Source organism: Thunnus maccoyii, chromosome 14 (assembly GCF_910596095.1).
Source record: "Thunnus maccoyii chromosome 14, fThuMac1.1, whole genome shotgun sequence".
NCBI lineage: Eukaryota > Metazoa > Chordata > Actinopteri > Scombriformes > Scombridae > Thunnus > Thunnus maccoyii.
Window position 1 is genome coordinate 7,116,917 of NC_056546.1, and position 21,477 is coordinate 7,138,393.

General features: G+C 40.1%; 1 protein-coding gene and 1 long non-coding RNA gene across 4 annotated transcripts in view; one reads left to right on the forward strand and one right to left on the reverse strand.

The window, feature by feature from the left end:
* Positions 1–20,660, forward strand: part of b3gnt2b (UDP-GlcNAc:betaGal beta-1,3-N-acetylglucosaminyltransferase 2b) — a 33,673-nt gene extending 13,013 nt beyond the window's left edge. For all 3 annotated transcript variants that reach the window (XM_042433646.1, XM_042433648.1, XM_042433647.1), the window contains exons 2-3: positions 7,751–7,903; positions 15,717–20,660. In XM_042433646.1, coding sequence (XP_042289580.1) covers positions 15,741–16,937 — 1,197 coding nt within the window. In that variant the 5' untranslated portion in view covers positions 7,751–7,903; positions 15,717–15,740 and the 3' untranslated portion in view covers positions 16,938–20,660. The remainder of the gene's footprint in view (positions 1–7,750; positions 7,904–15,716) is intronic.
* LOC121911794 lies at positions 1,870–5,517 on the reverse strand. Its single transcript, XR_006099952.1, has 3 exons — positions 5,433–5,517; positions 2,951–3,108; positions 1,870–2,124 (listed from the first exon to the last, which is right to left on the reverse strand). It is a non-coding gene; the product is annotated as an uncharacterized LOC121911794 (long non-coding RNA).
* Positions 20,661–21,477: the final 817 nt, after the last annotated feature.

Sequence of the window (21,477 nt, forward strand, 5' to 3'; positions counted from 1 at the left end):
TCTTTGCTCCACCAATCATTTCAGCCCAGTAGCCCAAGCAATTACATTCATATTGGATGATTGTGCACGTCGCAATTTACAGCACCAGTCAGAAGTTTGGACGCACTTTCTCATTCAAGTGAATGGGAAAGTGTGTCCAAACTTTTGGCTGGTACTGCATGTCCGGTGCCAACATAGGAAGTAGGCTGGATTCAGACCGAAAGAAGTTGGGTGTTGTTTAAGGATCAGTGAGAAAATGAAATACAGTCCAGGAAGTCCAGTTAGAGCTACAGCTTTATGCTTAAAGGCTTATCAGATGCCAAAACACACTGCACAGCAGTCTTAATTACTCACAGAGAGAATTTTCCAACTCTGGAAAGTTATCGGAGGGGCAACTATTTTATCTTTTTTGTAGTGACAATTGTGAAGTAAACATTAAACAGCAGAAACACAGCGTTCACATTACAAAGTAATCTACCAGGAATGTGCGCTTGCATGTATGTGATTGGCCGACGCAACGCCTTGCCGAATGACGTCAGGTCGACCTCGTGTTTTGCCGGAGCTCTCTGTGTCGGCACCCCCGCTGTGTCAAAGCACTGCCCTCATTCAAATGAATAAGAGGGCTGCGTTTTTTCACGCAGAGCTAATGTCGGACTGAACGTTACTGTAATATTCCTTTTTTATGTAGTGAGGTGGCACGTCTGGAAATGGGAGTTCAATTAACATTTGCCTTTTTATTAATTGTAACTACAATTTATTTGAGACAGTGTGAGGCCAGGGGTTGCTGTGGCACAAAAAGTCTGTGACTCAGGGTGCTTTTACTGCTAACCTGTTTGGTTCCATTAAAACGAACTCTGGTGTGTTTGCCCAGTTGGTGCCGTTCATTTTGGCTGGTGTGAAAGCTGTGAATTGAACTCTGATGCAGACTTAACAACCGGATCGAGAACTGCCTTTTAAAAAGGATGGTCTTTGTTTACCTCCTGTGGTATAGACTGTGGTTTAGGTTGTTTGTGGTCTGAATGCAGTGTAAGCAATAAGCTGCTCACACACAATATACAATAAACAACTAAAGAGTTTTGTTAATTTTTTTTAAGGTTATCTAATAAATTATCATGGTGGTGGAGTGAAAGATTTGTCTTTTTATAAACAAGCTCCTCCATTTTCAAGAGTGTCAGACTTGAGTGTCAGTCTTAGTGCTTTGTCAGACTTTTTTTTTTTTTAATCTACTGTTATATTAACACTATTAGAGCTTCTTGTAGCTTGCTGACTAACAAGAACACAACAACCAGAAGCTGCTATAAAAACCACAGAAACCATCATTGAAGCCCACATATCTGTGACTAACAGTAATAGATGAAGAGTAACCTTTAGCCCAGTGTGAATACTGATGTTGACTGTAGATATTTGGTGTGCAGACTCCAGCTCTTACAGCACCTCGCTTGATTGCAGCCCACAGGCTATTTATGGTGGTCTCTCTTAGCACCATGTCGCTATTAGGCCCACATTCCCTCATGCCGAAACATCCTCTTGTACGCTTCTGACGCGGGTCAAGTAGTGCTCAGAAATATCTCTAGTAGTTGAAACCTGCACAGGTTCAGGGCGGACTGTGTGTGCAACAAATTACATCACCACATGAATGTATAGGTGGGGCAGGTGTAATTTATAAAGCACTTATCATACAAAAAGGCAGTTCAGAGTGCTTTATATAATCCATGAGTCATGAAATAAGCCGTATTGCAATTAAAAAGTTAAAACACAGATAAATGCCTTCAAGATAAAGGACTTAAAGATGTAACACCATCTGTAAAACATACTGAGAATAGTAAAATGTCTTTCTTTATTCCTCATCATGGTGACAGACAATAATCATCTTTAGAACTGTAATGATTAGTCGATTAGTCATTAAGTCATTCAAGTAAAAAAATGCAAAAGATCTACTCATTCCAGCATTTCCAGGGTTTTCTGTACCATTATAACACTTATGTGCAGCACCCAAGTGTTTTTTCACATTGCCTAAGCTGAATGAACAGACAAAAAATATGCTGAGAGTCTCCACCGTATTTTGCTGTTATTTATGGTCACGCTAGGTTCTCCGTCCTCTCTTCTGCTTTCTGTCGGTGTTCGACCAAGGGTGGGGCTCAGCTCCTACACACACACACACATACACACACCTCAATGTTCATTACTCTAAGTGCTATAAAAGATTCACAAGTGAAAAGCCAACAAGAGTAATTTATCAAAACACCTTTTTCAACAAGCACAAACATGTAGAAAAGCGATATTTCCACCTGCTTTACTGGCAGTGTCCCATCCGTCTGTATGTAGCCTGATTAGCATATATTAAAACTTATCAAATTCTTGTGAACTTGGCTACTGGCTGAGACGGCAGTCCTCCTCCCAAACCACCTACAGGCAGTGAATCACCCCCCCCACCCCACCCACATAACCAGCACTAAGCCCTCCAGAAACCCAGTGAAAACCCTGGTCTCAACTGTTAATTTTCACTGCCTTTCTTTGTCTTATGTGATTGTAAACTAAGTATCTTTGAGTTTTGGACTGTTGGCCAGACAAACCAAGCAATTTCAAGATGTTACTTTTGGCTTTTGGTAACTGCAATGGGTATTTTTCATAATTTTGGATGTTTAAAACAGTGGCAACAATTCTTTGGCATTTTATAGACCAAACAATGTTTCTATTAATCAAGAAAATAATACTTAGTCACAGCCATAATCTTCTTTGGTGAAATAGATAATTTCCTACTTCTTCACAGTAAGAATGTCACCAGTAGATCGGAGAATAGAAAGTAGATAAAGAAAAACATGACTTAAAATACACTTCCTGATTTTGTTATAGTGTCAAATAACTGCAAGGAAAATTGAAAACTGAAACCTTTTCGAACTCAGAGCAGGTCTTGATACCTGACCCTAAGACTTTTAGTCGAGTGGAACGGAAATACCACACATTGGCTCACCTAGTACAAAGCTGAACAACTTTTCTCTGCACACAGTAAAAACATTTCAGACTGTATAGTTGCTGTAAATGTGCCCCTTCTGATTGGTCAGTCATCCTTCGATCTTTATTCTTCCCTCTCTGTCAGTTTAGAGTTGAACTTTGTCCAAAGACCAGGAGCTGGATAAACGATGAGTACACACAAAAAAAAACATGCATTCACCATTTCCTGCACATAAACTGGTATTTATGTACAGAATGTGCACAACTCATGTATACTTCAGTCCAGGTGGACAAATGCTTTTCAAAAGCAATGTGAGGGTGATGTGATGAGGTGGAGAGGAAATATAAGGTGTTAGACAGAATCTTTTAGGAAAACATTGTTTGTTTTGTTTGACAACCAGCTGAAGATCTGTAAAATACTAATCAAAGACACATTCACAAACATAATGTTGATTAATTATTATTGTGTGATTCATTTTATCATTCTTCTCTGCTTTATAAAGCTGACAAAAACAACGTGTATGCATATTTCTGGCTCTGTGCATGCACACAGTTCTCACCACGAATCTACACAGAGTTTTATGCATCTGGCCCCTGAAGAGTGACACGCCTCCGTGTCTGCTATCTCACTCTCACACACACACATATATATACACACACACAGTGGTCAGCAGTATGAGCATGTATCAGCTTCACATTTTATGTCCTGGTGACCTCTTTCACATTAGGTAAAGGTTTATTGCTCTGCACTGCGCTCACGAGTTAACCACAAATTTAACTCCACACTCAGATATTAACTGGTCAGTGCAGAGGACGTAGCTGTATATTTTTATAACCTTTTTGCATACAATGTCTGGAAATGAAACACCTTGCTAATTCTGAGTGCTGGCATCGGAGCTCGTCTAACAGAAAAGCAGGTTACGCTAATCAGTGCAGCTTCATTAGTTGTGTTCTCAGCTGCGAACAGAAAAGCCATTTAACGTGACCTCGAACCTGAATATTATTTCCAGTTAAAAATTAGTTGTGTGTACCTGATACTTTTATCCTCAACAGTTATAAAGGCAGTGAGAAACCCAGAAATCATTTTAAATATCAGGAAACCTCTCGCTCCTTTAACAGTTCTTTTTAATTCTTTATGGCAGTATAAAAGGTAAAATGCTTATTTTTACATGCAAATGTTGATCTATTAAGTCAACTGAAAAACAATCACTTGGACTGAAACATTAATAAAGTGCGTTCATGGACAGGAGATTCTTTGATGTCCTCTTCAGTCACTTCAATCTCTAACATTAAAAGCTATAAAAAGAGTTACCGCAGCTCAACTACGTTTTAGGAGGATCCCTGTGACATTTTAAATTAAAATTGAGGAATGGAAGCCAGGAAGGAAAAGTGGAAAGTTTTCGGAAAAAGTTAAACAGACTGTCAAGTCTGGAGGTACTTTATCTTTTGTGAATGAAACAGGACAACAGGACAGGAGTGAGAAGCAGAGCACACAGGTCATAATGAGATCAGTGTCAGCGAGTGCATTCAGAAACCATAGAGACATTCCACTGTTGATTAACTCTTCTGCTCATACTTTCTCTGAGGGTGTTTGATAATCTTCGAGTGAATATTTCAGGCAGTTAGTACGTTAACTCGGCGCACTGAGAGGTGATATGCTCTCGTTATCTGCTGACCTCTCATATCTAAACCAGCACAACCCTAGATTAATGATTAACAAAAGCCAGTCGTGTATTAAGGGAGCTTTCCACAACAGCATCTTGGTACAAGCTAAAGATTAAAGCTGTTGTTTTTTAATTTACCAGTGTGTTGGTAGTTACCGAAAACAAACTCTACAGGCATTTGGTGCTTGTCTGGCGTCGACCCTGCTTGTTTCATGAACCTCCCAGTGGTGTGGTGTTATTCATCATTACTATTTTATAGTGTGTGAACAGTAGTCAGTAGTGTTGGCAAAATAGATACATTACCAATCAGAAGTTTGGACGCACTTTCTCATTAAAGGAAATGGGAAAGTGTGCCCAAACGTTTGACTGGTAGTGTATTTATACTCGGTGTGCAGTCGGGCTTAAAATACATTCTGTAGATGGGAGTTTACCGGCATGGTGTGTACCCTACTAATGTTTTTTTCCTTCTGCTTTTGCCTTCAACACCGTGTTTACTCTCAGCATTAAAATGCATCCTGTTTTGATTGGATCACAAGTGGGCAGCTCTGAAATATAGTTTATTTTCATAGTTTGTTTTCCAAACAACTCTCAAGCAAGGTTTCAAAGTCTGCACTCAAGTACAGGTACCAAAAAGCCTCTGCAGTCTGGCTGAGGGCAAATGTTGTTATTTTCCGTTTCCCACCCATAAAACTAAATGTGAGAAAAAGAATCGTTATCACAAATAGTCATTTGAACTTGAGACATGCATAATTTTAGGTGTCTAAACAACTCTTAGCTGGATATAGACACAATCTAGCTGGATATGGATGCCAGATGCAATGTGTGAACATGAGTTACCTTGTCCTATTGTTGTAATTAGCTATTACACACACTCTCAAGTAATAGGCGCAGTGCGGTGGACATGCTTCACAGAAATCTGCAGAGAGAGATGCCGAGTCGTAAATTGAGACTGCTCAACTCCCTGAATAGATGGATCTGGAGCACAGCAGAAATGCATGCAGCAGCATGTCGGCAGTATGAATATGAGAAGCTCAAACATAAGCCTGAGGAGGAAGAATGACATGTATGAGCACAAATGTCTGTAAGCTAATGAAAATCCCTGAAAACAGCTATTAGACCAACCTTTTTGTTTCTGTGGTTGGAAGGACATCCGTGACTTTGTCTCGGTCTTCTGTTAAATGCAGCAAATCCTCATGTTTTTCCTCTAATGTGGTAGCGTGAGTGTTGTGTATATACTATATGTAGGGTCAGTGTCTGTTTTGTGTCTTAAATGTTCTCTGTCTGCAAAACATGACATCTTGTCTTTATTCTACCTGTGCCTGCATGTGCTTAGCTGTCAGTCAGTGTGTTTATATGAACTTACGTAACCAGTCTTCAGTTGGGTTTCTGCAGTCAAATGATTTCTTTAAAGGGGAGCTGTTATGCGTTATGCTTTTCCTTATTCTCTGTCATATATGTAATGTTACGATGTCGGATGGTCATATTAAACGTGGCCAAAGTTTCATATAATGAGGTAAACATGTGTAGAAGTAATCCTGTTAGCAAAAAGCACATGCTTCAGACTGCTCTGAACGCTCGGTTTCCAAAGTTTTTTTTCATCTTTAAGTCTGAGCCTATGTCGGCTCATGACAGATTTCTTTAGGTCATCTGCTCCACATAAAGCGTGCAAGTTCACCGCTCTGCCCCACTAACGTTATGGCATTTTTTTCCTTGTTTTGGGCGTAGTCACGCCAAGTCATGACTCAAGTCGAGCTGGAACGCTGTGAGTGTTTTTCCAGTACACTGCACGGCAAAGTAACATAAGTTGTTTACCTGTTGGAGGTGTGCTGGTGGTCTGCAGCTCTTCATCAAACATCATCATCACTGTGGCTGTTTCTACTTGTACTAATCCTCCCTGCATTGTTTCTAACTGATCCGCTGAACAAAGAGCTCCAAATATCCCCAAATCTTGTTATGTAGAGCTGTTTTTATTGGGAGAATAGCGCCACTAATGAAGCTCCGCTAATTCAGTGAGGAGCACGTTTCATTTCTTATAAAATCTTAACAATAAAAATCTCCTGTTATTTTAGTCATTTAAAAGCTTTTAATGTGAAGCAGCAAATGCAAGAAATGTTAGGTTTTCATCAGCAGTAACTTAACACAAGTCTGATACAGCTGCACCTTGCTAGGCTTCCTGAAGCTGGCCAATCAGAATAGAGTGGGCTCATTGGCGTGGGGGGGGGTGGCCTTAAAGAGACGGGAGATGTTTCAGACAGAGGCTGAACCGAGGGGCTGCATAAAGGATTTTTTTAAAACTGTAAATCATGCAAAGCTACTCTAATGGAGTCCTAGAATAAAAATATAGAGCTGGAAATGAGCTTAATAGGTCCCCATTAATATTTATATGTATTAATATTAATGGCCCTTACAATTTTAAGATCTATTTACTCATCAGGTGATGTGGCCAAATGTTTTGTTCATGAAATCCTTGTCAGTCTACTGTGGTAATACCATTAGTGAATTCCTAAAGATGTGTTTTACATTTAGAACTACAACATAATAAACTGTCTCAGCTCTTCTCCCTTCAGTGTATTTCCTGTATGTCGCTACTTTTTGAAAGACATTTGCTTGTGAAGTCACATTTTGGCAGGTGGACGGAGGTTAATCAGTGCGAGCTGCTCTACTTGTTGATATAGTTTGGTTCGATTTATCAATGGATGCGTGTCCGCTGTACGCAATCTGATATCAAGAGACTGTTGTTTTTTTCTAATGATAAAAGCTTTGCACTGTGTACTTTACATTATGGAAAGCTCTTTCTGATTATAAAATATTAAACATCTACTGTAGGTAAACTTATGCTGGGCTGTTATTCATCTTGTGTTGCAGCTTTTATCATCAGACTGAAGCTATCCAGAACACTCTACCTCCTGCTCAGTACATTTTTAATCAGTTTACTAGCTTTTCTAATGTGTTCTTCAGTGCCACTGTCTCTCTCCTTTGTTCGCATTTGTTAGATTTATAAAGAAAAGGAAAAGACACTCAGCTTTTTGGCTTGTGTTGAATAAAAGAGGACAGGTTTTTAGAGCTCTTTGTGCTGGTTTCTATTTATCTAGTGGTTTTCTTCAGGCCAAGCTGCTCACGGCTGTTGACACACGGCTCGTTTCTTCTGTGTTTAGGTTCAACCCCCTCTCAGCTTCCTCCCTTCCTGATCCCTTTTCCCCATTGGTTGCTGTTCCCGAGAGGGCGGGGCTAAGTATGGGGTAAGAGAGCTGACAGGAGATACCAAGACAACAAGCACACAAGCGGAGGAGCCCCACTCACCTGCACAGGTAAGATCGCACTATGTGCCCACACACACACACACCTTTCAGAAACATTCCTGGCACACATGCAGCATTATATTCAGGTGAGCTATTCCTTTTTGAAAGAGTTGGTTGAAGAGACACAGGCAGAGGTCACATCAGGTTTACACACACTATAATCTGCAGTTCTTTAGGAATTGAAGTGCATCTTCAAAAGTGATTTGATTTTTAACTGTCATTCAATTTGAGACGATGATTTCACTTCATATCAACCAACACCTGGCACAAACACAAGCTAGTAACTCATTTATGTCCCCTTTTTTAAAATTTAAACGCACACAGGGACACACACAACTCTTTAACCTGTTACTGCCATTGTCTTCTGCTGTCTCCCGCCCATCCCCCGCACAGGTGGGACGCCTCACCTCACTGAACCTTTTATCAGGTGGACACCACAATGGTTAAACACTGCCTGGCATTGTCCAGTAGATTACTGCCAGATGCAATCAGTATGACTCAAAGCTGTTTTCTGTACTAATCAATGAAACCGCAAACAGCATCGTCGTCCATCTGGCCCACTGATGTTGCTAGGATCCAACGTGCACCGTCCATAAATATGAAATTGTTTGCCAGGTTTTAAGAGCCCAACAGATAAAGCTACGAATATTACCTGGTTTTAGAGGTTTTATTCAGTCTTAACATCTATTAGTTGCTCTGTGAATTTAGATTCATGTTAGAAACATACTTGACAAATGAACGTTAAGTCCCATCACATCCATCTACATGGACAACATCAACTGTCCTGGAATAATCGCAATAACCACGTGCTAAAATAAAAATTGACTGCATTACATTTTTTTCCTCCAATAGGTTAGTAACATATTAACCTGTTGACAAGACAAACTCAACACATGAATTCCAAACCAGTTATACCACAAAGGGAAATGAAGGAGCTCGCTTCTTATTTTGGTGACAGAAGTTGTTTTGCTTTCTGTTTTTGTCAGCAAAGATTGCATACATGTAGATTACAAATACGTGTTGTGCAAGAAAGCATTGCTTAAGACAGCTCTATCCCTCTGATCTACAGGAGACGATAAACCGCCAAGAAATGTATTATTGCTCAAGGCAGAGAAAAGACTGCAAAAACAATCCAGAGTTTAAACTACTTTTTTAAAAATTCAGCTTTCCAAATGTGGAAGAAAACTGAAGTTTGTAAGTTGAACATGCTGAAAGTGCGTTTCGGTGAGTAACACTGAATATAAACAAATACTTTGTTTATAAGAGAACTAGACAGGGTGCGTTTACTGTTTGAAACTTGGATGAATTAGAATTGACAGAGCTTTAGAAGTGGATGCAGAATGGTTAGAGACACGCTTTGCTGTTTATCACATAAAACTAGCACTCACTATGTTTACAATAATTTGCACTGACTTCACATATAAAGAATTTTCTGATTACTGTTACTCAAACAACATCATCAGAGTAAGCATGATGGAATTAAGACTTGCTTTAGTAGAGAACCAGTAAGCGTGTGGGTTCACTGACTTCATATGTCGAGTCGACATTCTTGCTCTTATCAGTTTTAGACAATAGATAAAACAACTCAAATGTTGGTGAAATGTCAGCTGAGGGCGGATGCAGGTGAGAAAAGAAAGCCGGTAGAGAAAAAAGAGGACATGTCAGTCATGTGGGCACACGTTAGCTTCAGTGATTACAATACAGAACAAAACAAAGCTAAATGTAATACTGTCAGAGCAGCGCCAGATCAATTAGCCTCTTTAAGAGCACTCAGTGCAAATGTGTGTGTGGGAGAGAGAGTCAGGTTAGCAATAAAGCACAAATATAACAATGGAAATACATTATGAGCTCCTGTTCAGAGAATAAATGACACAGCTCCACGAGAGCCAAGCGGACTTCCTGGTTTGCGGTGGTGTTTACCACAAATCTGGCACCAAACACTTGTGAAACAGACAAGCGTTTGTTAAGCATTTGTTAAAATAATGCTAATAAATATCCAAAACATCCCACTGATGAAATGAGAAGCCATAAAAGTGTTATTCAAATCCATTTTTATATTATTGCTTCTATTATTGCTAATACTAAATAGAGCCTGTTCTACTTTGATCGTCCTGTTTCTAGCAAACAAAGACCTAAAAGACTTTTTAAATGATATGTTCAATAAATATTACTCAATTATCATTTTCTGTTCATTGTTCAGTACAATAAATTAATAGGAAGGACAGTTTATCTGATAGTCATTTCAATTGATATTACCCTGTTCAACACCTCCGCCTGGTCCTTTATTTTCCTATATCTGAACACAACCTCATACTTCATCATTTCTATACATATCAGTGTACTCATCAAGCAACGGCAGTCTCTGTACAGTAAAAACTCAGAAATCCAGCCAAAGATGTTCCCCTGAGAAGACGCACCATTCTGAACCCCTGAGATTGTCACTAAAATGAGAAAAGCTGGTCCACCTTAAAGGAGTCCACCTTAAGTGAGCCGTGGCCTAAATTGTTGCTAGCTTCGGGGCAAACAAGAGATGGGAACTTGGCTTGAGTCTGGAGGAGTTGTAGCATGTATTTACCAACAAATAGCCTAAACTGTAAACACTGCTAACTTCATACTCTCTCCACCGCACACTCAGGACTAAGCTGTTCCTTAAAGGAGCTATGCTACTTGTATAACAGATTTTAGTTTATAAAAGTTCTTAAAATACTTTTTTTATTTTTCGATTCCCCGATGCTTAGGCCTGGTGGGCTGCTGGGCTTGCACTGCACTGGCGGAAACTCTGATTAAGTACAAACATGCTGCACTTCCTGTGCAGCCACTTTGTGAATCTGTGTGCCTTCTGCATTTTTATGTGCTCTCATGTATATCCGTGGAACAAACATCTCATTGCACTTTTTTTTTTTTTTTTTTTTTGCAAAATTTGCACAAAAATAACCACGAGAATAAACCGCTGAAGCTGCAGAACTGGTAGATGGAGTTTGCACTTTAATATTGGAGGGGAAACACATAACTTTATGTGAAGGGGGCTCATTCAGACATAAATCTGCTCTCTTCTGTGGCATTAAAACAAGAGTCTGACTGGAATATATCTATAAGAAACCCATGTGAACATCTTGATTGTAGGCTGGTAGTCAAGCCCAGACCAGATCCACTGATGAGAGCATCATTACAGCTGAAATAAATGCTTTCTAACCAGCCACAGATGTTCCAGGAAGGTGTGTGTTAAGCCTTGGACTATTGATGGTAAATTAGACATCCGGAAGCTGTGGCCTTGTCAACATGTTGTTCAGCTTTCTTCTTTTGAATCCCCCACCACCACACACTCCCTCCCCCCACACCCACTCATTTCCCAGAAGTCTTTCTGTTTGTATGGCGATGTTGAGGACAGGAAGGTAATTATCCATGAGAAAAATGGAGCAAACGCAGGAGGTCCAAGGAGGAAACGCCATGCCTGTGCTTGTCTTTGTTAGTAGTATAACACTGATATACCTTCAGGATTATATCATCATCATCCTGTGTTGCTGCCACTTGCCTTTTGTCTTTATGTTTTCACGTAAATATGAGCACAATTCAAGATAACAAGGGGGAGGATAGAAGAAAACAGGCAGTGGAGGGGGGGTAAAAAAATAGTGAGTGGGAAAGAGGCTGAGCGGGTTAAAGAAAGAGAGCAAACAGGAGCAGCAGTGCAGAGTTGTTGCTAGGAGGCGGAGAGAGCAACACGATACAGAGGCAGGAAGGATACAGGCAGCGGTGCAGAGGAGGGTAAACCCACTGAAGCCAGTCTCAGTTAGCCATGTTAGTTGTTAAGTTAGTTTCCTCACTTATCAGAACGAGTGTTGACATCACCGATTCATCAGCAGTGTCAAAATGACAATCCTGTGTTGGTGTTTCCTTCCTTTCCTTTCCTTCTATCATGCTATGTTGTGTTCTTTTCTTTCTTTAGAGCTGTACCTCTCTCTCTCTCTCTCTCCCTCTCCCTCTCTTTCCTGTTTGCATCATGACGATAATCACAATCTGTGATTTCCACTACTTCCTTTTTAACACAACAACACAGCATGGCTCTAAGGCATGGCAGTGTTGGTTAATCAGTTGCTCTGTCTCATTGGTTGAGACTGAAATGTCTCAACAAATATTGAACTGAATGGATTACAATGACATACTGTTCACACATTCACCTTCCTCTCACACCTGCAACACTAATGACATACTTATCATCAGAGTTTGCTGCTAATAAGTCAACGAACAAACTAAAATGGTGAACAGGGTAAACATTAGCCTTGGCTGTGGATTCTTAGACTTTCATTTCAGTCTCTCAATTTAACTATAAAGGTCAAGAAGTGAATATTTTACCGCTCCCAAGTATGGATCAATGGTTAACCATTAATTGGTTAACAACCGAGAATATTATTGTCCGGTGAGGCATCTCAACTGATGAAGGGATCTTCTAATGGTCAGAATGAACAAGACGAAAGATTATGGCAAGAAAAACTTATTCCAGTGTTCATTTGGGCTCCTGACTGTTGTTTTAAGACAGACAGATTGTGAGCCCGTCCTTGAAACAAAGGTTTGAGGTCATTTTTTAATAGTCATGGTTAATTTTGTGGTCAGGGTCGGCAGGCCGGAAGCGTGTCCGCCTCGCTGGCGAGCACAAAACAGGAGGAAGAAATGTGGAATAAGAGGCCCAGAGAGTGAGAGGAAGAAGTCAGAATACAGACATTAACAGTAAGCAGAGAAAAGAAAGTGAGACATGGCAGAGAGAAAGTTGTCAGCGAGGACGTGTGAGCCGGCCAAAGCAGAAACCTGAGGCAGACCCAGACCTCCTGAAAGGCTGTATTGTTTGCATGAACCCACCACTCACATGCTGTCCTCATTTTCTTTTTTTGGTTTGACTTGGGGACTAATTCAAGATGATAATAAATCCTCAAATATTCAGCTTCTTCGTCCTAAATTGTCCTCTGCCATTATGTTGTTTAAACCACATTATTACAATATGTCATCATTAATTAATGAGACATGGCAGTGACTGAATGGCTGTGATACCTTTTTTTAAGAGAGCACGCTTTGTTACAAGATAACCTCACAACATGAACTCAAGTGACCTTTTTTTATGGTGGATAATTGTTTAATTGTTTTATTGTGTTTAGTCTGGATTGTGGCCAGAATTCCCAGTTTATTAGTGCATCCAGTTTGATAACTGCCCGTCTTGTCAGTGCACACAGGAACACTAACCAGACCAACATCTGCTGGTTGCTGATTTTGCAAAGTTTGCAGAATGATTTTCTTTCTTTTATGTGCAAAAGGTGGAAACTATCACAGACGGTGTTACCAGGAATGGCAAACATCAATCGCTAATAGGAAAGGATATGTGGTTTTAACAGCTTTAACGGTTAGGAACTACGTCACGGTTGAAAAAACAAGTACCAAGCACCTCCCTTCTGAAGTGTTTTTGAGAAAGACGGTAGTTCTTTTTTACGTAATATCTGGCCATTAACCACTAATGTGATTGCAGAAGAAGAGAAGACAGATAAGCAGTCGACTGGAAAACATCAGATAGGGATCGATTGCAGCGGATAAAAAGCCCTGATATTAAATTACATCCCAGCTGCTCACTTTTATTAGAAAATCGTTTCCCTCCGAATCAATTTGACAAAAATTTCAAGACAATCAAGAGTGTCATGTTGGTTTTCCTGCTTTTTGACATACCTACTGAGTCCCTGCCAGTTCCCTGGATGGCGTCCGGTTGTTGAGCCTGACCGCTGACCTTCCTGTTCAGACAAGTTTTATGCATCCTGTATCTAAGCCAAGCGCTCATATCCTCTGAAGTTGGGATAAGTTGTTTGGATCTGTCTCTACTGTATATTCAAATCATCTGAATCATCAAAATGTACTACATCTAAAGATAATCATTATTGATTTCTCTGTCAGTTATATTTTGAATATTCATGAGGAAAGAAAATGCTGATGACAACTCATCAAATCCCAAAGTGACGTCTTCAAATTGTCTGTTTCTTCTGACTAACCCAAAGATATTTTATTTACAATGTTAGAAAAACTGAGAAAAGCAGCGAATCCTCACATTTTAAAAGCTAGAACCAGTAAATGTTTGACATTTTTATCAGCAGTTTTGTTGATTCATGTTTCAGCACTTAACAGAATATTATAGATATCACAACTGGCAAACCAAACATACACACAGGACAAAACTATCTGCAAAAGGGAAGTAAGTACCTGTGATAATATTAACACCACCCTTATATATGCATGTTAGATATAACATAGTCCTACAGAGTTAAATATGGCCGTGAAGTTAGGAGGATTAGGAAGTGTTTGATTTGTTGTGTTGATTTGGACTTCCACATATTTAATCTTCTGATTTTACCTCCGGCAGCTGTAAATGAACTTCTTTGTCAGACACAAACCTTCTTGTGACTTCGTGTCACGGTGGTCTTGTGGTTGACAGATCTTCTCTTCCTGTTCCACCATTTTTTTACTTAACAAAGAGAGAAATGCTGAAATGACACACTCCACTATTGTACCTCCTATAACCGGCCATAAAAACAGTGATTACCATCTTGTTTTCTTTCAAATGTAGAGCACATGATCATTTCCCTGAATAATTAATTGATTATTTGACTTCCTGTCAAGACTGACTGGCAGTTAAAGGTTCTTAATGTAATAATTGTGAAGCAATTTACATGTATTAATCGTTTTTTATTGCCGATGAGTGAACGGGTTAACTTAAATTAAACATAACTTAAAAAATGAGACCTTCCCCGACTTTCTTGGTTGTCTGTAACAGACTCATTTCTATGAGAAGGACCCAGGCCTGATTTTTCCGCAAAAATCCAAATAATGTGACGTTTTTGCACACTCCCGAGTGCCTAGCCTCTCTCCCGTTATCGTCAACAAACGAACAAACAAACAACCAGCTACCTGACTGACTGAGAGTGAGAGACGCTTTGTTGAAACATGGTTCAAAACACAACGTTAGAAACCTTTTTATGTAATTATGAGAAGTGTAAGTGAGGAAAAAGACATCACCTGCAATAGTTTCGCACCGCAAACGCGAGCATGAGCAACAGGATGTTGACTGCAGCTCATTTAACGGCCACAGGTGATTCATACAAATATAACCTTTAAAAGTTTTATCTACTCGAAAGATCTATGACAGACGTGTTTCAACAGTAGTTAATTTAATTGCGATCCATCACTGTGAAGACATTTACAGTCCGTTATACTTGTAGACCTTAAGTATTTGGTGAGAGGTTACACAAAGTTCAAAAGTGACTATTTGTCATAGCAGGAATCTGGTTCACATACTGATGACTTCACTTGTGCTTTTTAAATGACAAAAAAAAGAACACAGAAGCTGCAATGTGATCATTGTTCAGCAAAGATAGTAATATATGTGTTCACTGTTTGAATCATTAACCAGGTCAGAGAGAAGGTCGTACTGCAGACAGGAGAGGAGCAGTTTGCTTAACGGGTTGGTGGCTCCACAAAGAGTTTCCTGTAAAGTAAAGTCATCTTCTACATGAAGCTTTGTATGCCATGCTGCTCCACTTATGACTGTCTGCGGTTTCACATTAACAATAATTTCCAAAGAGATTCAGCTGTTGGCACGATCATTTCAGCAGCTGTTTTCCCTTCATTTGTGCTGTTGATCACTTGTAAATCTGCTCATTTGTTGGACGCCTCGTTCGACTTGTTACACTCTGTCTGATATTGTGACAAACCCTTTTTTGGAAATTCTGTCAATGAATGAGTCGTGGGAGAATTGCTCTGTTATCTCTAAGATCTTTTGTTTTCTGTGTGTGCTCAGGTGGCGACGGGTGCAGGAACTGTCATGGCGCTGCTGCGGAGGAGGCTGAAACTTGTGGTGACAGTGACGATGGTCAACTTCTTCATCTTCATCATCATCAGCCGCCACGGCAGCCAGGACAAAAATGGGCGCCACAAGGTCCTCATTCCCTCCAAACCCTTCTGGACCAAACTGGCTCCCAGCTCGGCTTACTGGAACCGCCAGCAGCAGATTCTGGACATTAAGAAGAACCCCATCCTGATGACTAACTACAGCACCACAGACGTCATGCCTGACTGGCTTAACGACACCAATTTGACCTCTGACCCCTGCCGGCCTGACTTCAGGGTTACCACTCAGGTGAAAGACTACAACTCATTACCAACCCGCTTTAAGGACTTCCTGCTTTACATGCGCTGCCGATCCTACCCGATCATGATAGACCAGCCTGATATCTGTAAGGACCCACCGTTCCTGCTTCTGGCTGTTAAGTCACTCGCACCGCATTTTGACCGCCGTCAGGCCATCCGTCAGTCCTGGGGACGGGCGGGCGTTACAGCCAATCAGACGGTGGTTACTATCTTTCTTCTCGGCAACGCCACAGCGGGAGACCACCACCCTGATCTGTCAGAGATGCTTCACTATGAGAGCAACCTCCACAAAGACATCATCCAGTGGGATTACCGGGACTCATTCTTCAACTTGACCGTCAAAGAAGTTCTGTTCCTGGAATGGATACAGACTCGCTGTCCCGGCGCTCGCTTCATCTTCAAAGGTGACGACGACGTCTTTGTCAACACCTACCGCATCCTGGACTTCCTCAAGAGCCTCTCGGTGCCCAAAGCCAGAGACCTGTTTGTGGGTGACGTGATCACCAATGCGGGTCCGCACCGAGACAAGAGGGTGAAATACTTCATCCCAGAGAGCATGTACACGGGGTCGTACCCTCCATACGCAGGAGGCGGCGGGTACCTTTATTCTGGTGACATCGCCACTCGTCTGCACAACGCGTCGCAACATGTGGCGCTCTACCCGATAGATGACGTCTACACAGGTATGTGTATGAGGAAGATTGGGCTGGCCCCTGAGAAACACAAAGGCTTCAGGACCTTTAACATAGAGGAGAAATACAGGTCGAACCCCTGCGCCTACAAGAGCTTAATGCTCGTGCACCCGAGGACCCCGCAGGAGATAATCAAGATCTGGGACTGGCTCAGTAGCCCCGACCTGAACTGCCAGTGACGACTCCACAGCAGCCAGTGTGGGACAGACTGAAATGACCCTGGAAGTGAAGAAGTTTTCGGGTTGTTCCCAAAAGGTCAAAATAAGAAATATTTAATTTCGGACAGGGTCGTGACTTTAAAGTTGGCAGCTTTAAGTTATTGCAATGGTCACTTGGAGCCTCATTTTGGTGCAACCGATGCATCGCACCCTTGAAGACAACAAGGAAGCGTGCATCGTGAGGTCTGTTTTTCAGAATGGCCACCGTAGTATTATGACTCAGTGTCAGACTTCCACAGACGAGCTAACCCTGCTTTACTGTCAAATGAGCTTCACCCAAAGTGACCGTGTCTGTCTTTGCGTGCACATATTTATATCACGACTATTTATATGGCCTTTATAATGCTTTAACACTGTGTGTCAGCTCCGTTACGGAGCGTCTCAATGCTGTATTATAAATAAGGAGATTAAGGCCTGGGGTGTGTTCACCTGGGACTCTCTTTGTTGTTTGGTCAAGGGAAAAGACACTGTGTTGTCAGTTATTTACAGTGAGGAAAGAAATATCATGTTTTCAGCACTTTTGAGTGTCTAAATATAACTTAAATCCTAAACTTCTCAGTAACAACCAGCGTTCCCACAGACGGCAGTTTATTGCTGCTAACTCTAGATGAGCTTCCTGGTGAACACATCCTGGTAATTGTTGCTGGAGGCTTAGTTTGTGCTGCTATTCCCATCTACACTCCTTAAAGTATTTACTTGTGACTCGCTCCAACTTAAACTCAACCAGTTTCAAGACTTGGGGTAACTCCGTTTATCATTGTTTTTCTAAAAAAAAACCCAGATGCTTACTATAGTTTCTCTGTCCTGTAATTTGTGCCGTCTGTCACGTTTTTTTAACTGGTAGATTTCTCACATTTGGACAAAACTTCTAATCATTGTAAAACTTTGAACTGGTGTGTTTGGTGGAGTGAACACACACTTTGCTTTCAGGAAACAGGAGGAATAGGAGCCCGGCAGGTCTGGGCTAAGTTTGACATAGATGGAGAAATCCAAAATGCTGTCTAATTTTGCTTCAGGTTCTTACACGTTAAAAAAAAAAAAAAGAAAGAAAAACTGCTCATATAAACCCCAAAGTGCATTTTCAGAGATAGACGTTATTTCAGGCTGTTAGAGTAGAGCTTCTGTCTGAAATACTCATCATAACTTTGCCTCACGAGTGTCTGCAGCCGTCGTGTCGAAGTGTTGAATGACGTGAAATGTTGCTTTAGTGTGATATCAGTGAGTCAAAGATGCTTTAAAACGCAGGTTGAACACGGTGTCACGTCACGTCAAAGATACCTTTTAGCTTCTGTTACTTGACAAACTGTCTCTGAAAAGATAATGTTACTATAAGATAATGTCATAATGTTACATATCTGTTTTTGGAGGAGAGGATTTCTTGTTATCTTTAATTTATCCAGAAATGGTGGATTTCTTTATTTAAAAAAGCTTATTCATTAAGAACTCGTAGCTCCAGTTATATTCAGGAAGTTGTCGTAGTTTCCTTCTTTTCAGAGCGTGTTCATTAGAGAAAGGTGGATAAAAAATGGTGGATAACTGGTTTTGGAAGAAGTCTTTTTTTATTTTATCTGAAGGTTACTGCTCAGCTCACTACTGTATGGCTTTAGCACAAAATAATTGCTGTGACTTCTGTGTACTCACTTTATGAAAGAAATGCTGCACATATTTACTTTGCGTTCTTGTAAGAAAATGTTTCCTTTTTCAACTGTATGTGAGACTCAGTCAGACACTTACCAAGGTTGACGTTACACATTTTTTTGTTTTTGTTTGTGTGTTTGGTTTTTTTGGAAAGCTCAGAGTTAAATAACAAGGAGGGAGACGCTCGCCGTGTGTCTCTCGAAGCCTGACGGAAAAGCTCGGGGAAAGCGTATTACATGAATGCATGTCTTTACCCAGGTTTAGGGTTGGTCCGCTTTGATCCATTTCACTGATTTTCAGCTCAAGAAGAAGTGGATTTTCTTCAGTATTCACACTCAGAATATCACCTGGACCTGGTCCATGAAGTCAACACTGAAAACAAGTTGTATGAATGTTGGTTTTTTTTAAGTCAGACGTTTAGATTGAACCCTGAACCTGGTTGTTACATTACCACGCTCCTGTGCCTCTGTCAGAGCTCCCCCTGCTGGTCAGGGAGGTCATCCTCAGTTTGTAATACTCAGAGCTTTATACAGACACTGGCAACTCCATGACCCTAAAACATCCAGTTTATTTATTCATCTTTTAACCTTCCGTTCATTATCTCGGTCTTTGACTCCTCCACATCATCACTTATGGAAACGTATGTCTGCATTTCACTGTTTGTGTGCCTGTAAATGCTCTTCATTGTTACTTTTTAGCCTACATTGATGTCAGATACTTGAGGTTTGCCACACAGGGCGACGGAAAAAGTCTAGACAATCGCAGCGAGGTTCAGAAAAGGTTAATTCTGTACATTTTTGTAGGATTGCCAACTTACTAGAAGCCATTTTATTTGCTCTCTTGTGATAGAATCCGTCTATCTCTAGATAGGATAAAACAAACACTAAATAAAAAAAGGTAGAATAGGAGCCAATGACTGACTGGAGCTAATTTCATGCTTTAAAAAAAAAAAATTCATAAATATTTAATTGGTCTCACTTCGGACGATGTGTCCTCAACGTGCTCACTGTGTTTGTTGTGTTCACCCCTCACATACTGATAGTAGGTTACATTCTTTCTTTGCTGCACGAGTTTGTGGCTACTTGAAATGTTTACATGTTTTAAAAGTCATTGTCACGTTTTTTTTTTTTTATATAATTGTTACTCCTGTCTGATGATTGGCTGTAGAGGTATTTTCCATGTTGCAGGCTGATGAGCAGCTTTATTCTTGCCGCGTATGTTTGGAACTTAAACTTTCACCCGTTACTGCGCCTGATTTTGTAATTTCGCTTCACTGTTTTTTTTTTTTTTTTTTCCTTCTCCCTCGTTTCTATTAGACGCACATCGTAGCTGTGTGTGTTTGACAGTGTTTCTCTGGTCTCAGTTGCCAGTAATGTGTCATTTTTTCTGATCTTCTGTAGCTGGTGTTGTTTTCAATGGCACAACAGTGAGCCAGTGGATAAAAATAAACAACATTACTATTTATTTATTACTATTTATATGTATTGAAATGCCACAGTAGCTCCGGGGTGATGAATTGGTCAGCATGGTGTTGCATAAATTTCACGAGTTCCACCCAGAGCAAAATATTGAAAAAAAAAAAAAAGCCTAACTAGAGCAAGAAGGAGTTATCATGTGATAAATGCACGAGTGTTTGGGGCGAATCCTGGTTCAAAAGTCCCTGAAATTGCCCAACAAACAATATAAAAGCTTCCACTGTTTCATCATCATGTGTCTTGTACATTTTATCAATCAGGATTTAGCTCAAATATCTGTCTTTTGTTACCCGAAGATTAAATCTTCAAACAAATTCATGAGCCATCAACTCAAATGTACAAGCTTTTGTTTTACTGTACATCTCTGCATTAATTGCCTGTTAAACCGTATTTCAGAAACCCGTCATTATCGTTATACAACACCTGCACTAGTCAGAGATGATCACCAAATCTGTGCCTGATGTCTGTATGTACTGTATGTAAGATTTTCCTTAAAACCATGTTAAGCGTGATCGCTTTTTTTATTACCTAGAATGACTTGATTATTTCAATAAAGTTATATTTTGCTGTTTTTTTTGTATATACTGTTCTATGCATTTTTATTGTAATATGAATAAATTATGTGAAGACACCGATAAAGTCAGTGTTTCTGTCATTATTTCTAAACATTTCCAAAGGCAGCTTTTGTAAAACAAAAAAATGAACAACAGTTATCTAACAAGTCGTAATTTCTGTGCTTAAACGCTGCTTTAAACCGTCCAGTGAAAGTAAGAACTTAATACTGATGAGTGGCTTGGTTTTAAAATCGAAACCTTTACACCACTAAGGATGTAAAAATCTGAGCACTGATCTCATCTTACTTCCTGTGTGTGAAATTGCTCAGCAGCTACTAAACCAGTGGTTTCTAACCTTTTTCATGTGTGACCTCATAAAATAATGTCTATTTTTGACCTCTTTATCACAGATTATGGGCTTTCTGTGGACTTGAGTTGTGAGCAGTTTAACCAAAGTGTTAATTTCTATCTTTCTAAGATTTTTAGATACCACACAAACTAAAGCAAAATCAGAAAAGGTTCATATTTTGTGTATTTTTTCTTTATAGGAAACACTATGAAACCATTGTAGCAAACATAAAACTATAGATTAATTGCTGAGGAATAATCACATTGTTACTGCAGCAAATAAAACATGTTAAATATGTCATTCAGGAAAGAAACAAGTAGATTTTAGAAACAATAAACTGGATATAAAATCACATGTAAGTCAAATCTCCCCAGTTTGATCATGCAGTGAAGGTTCCTCACCTGCAGAGGGCAGCAGTGTATAAACTGCCTGATGTTTGACACATACTGGATCACACGGTTCATCCTGCGGTACTGAATATCTGT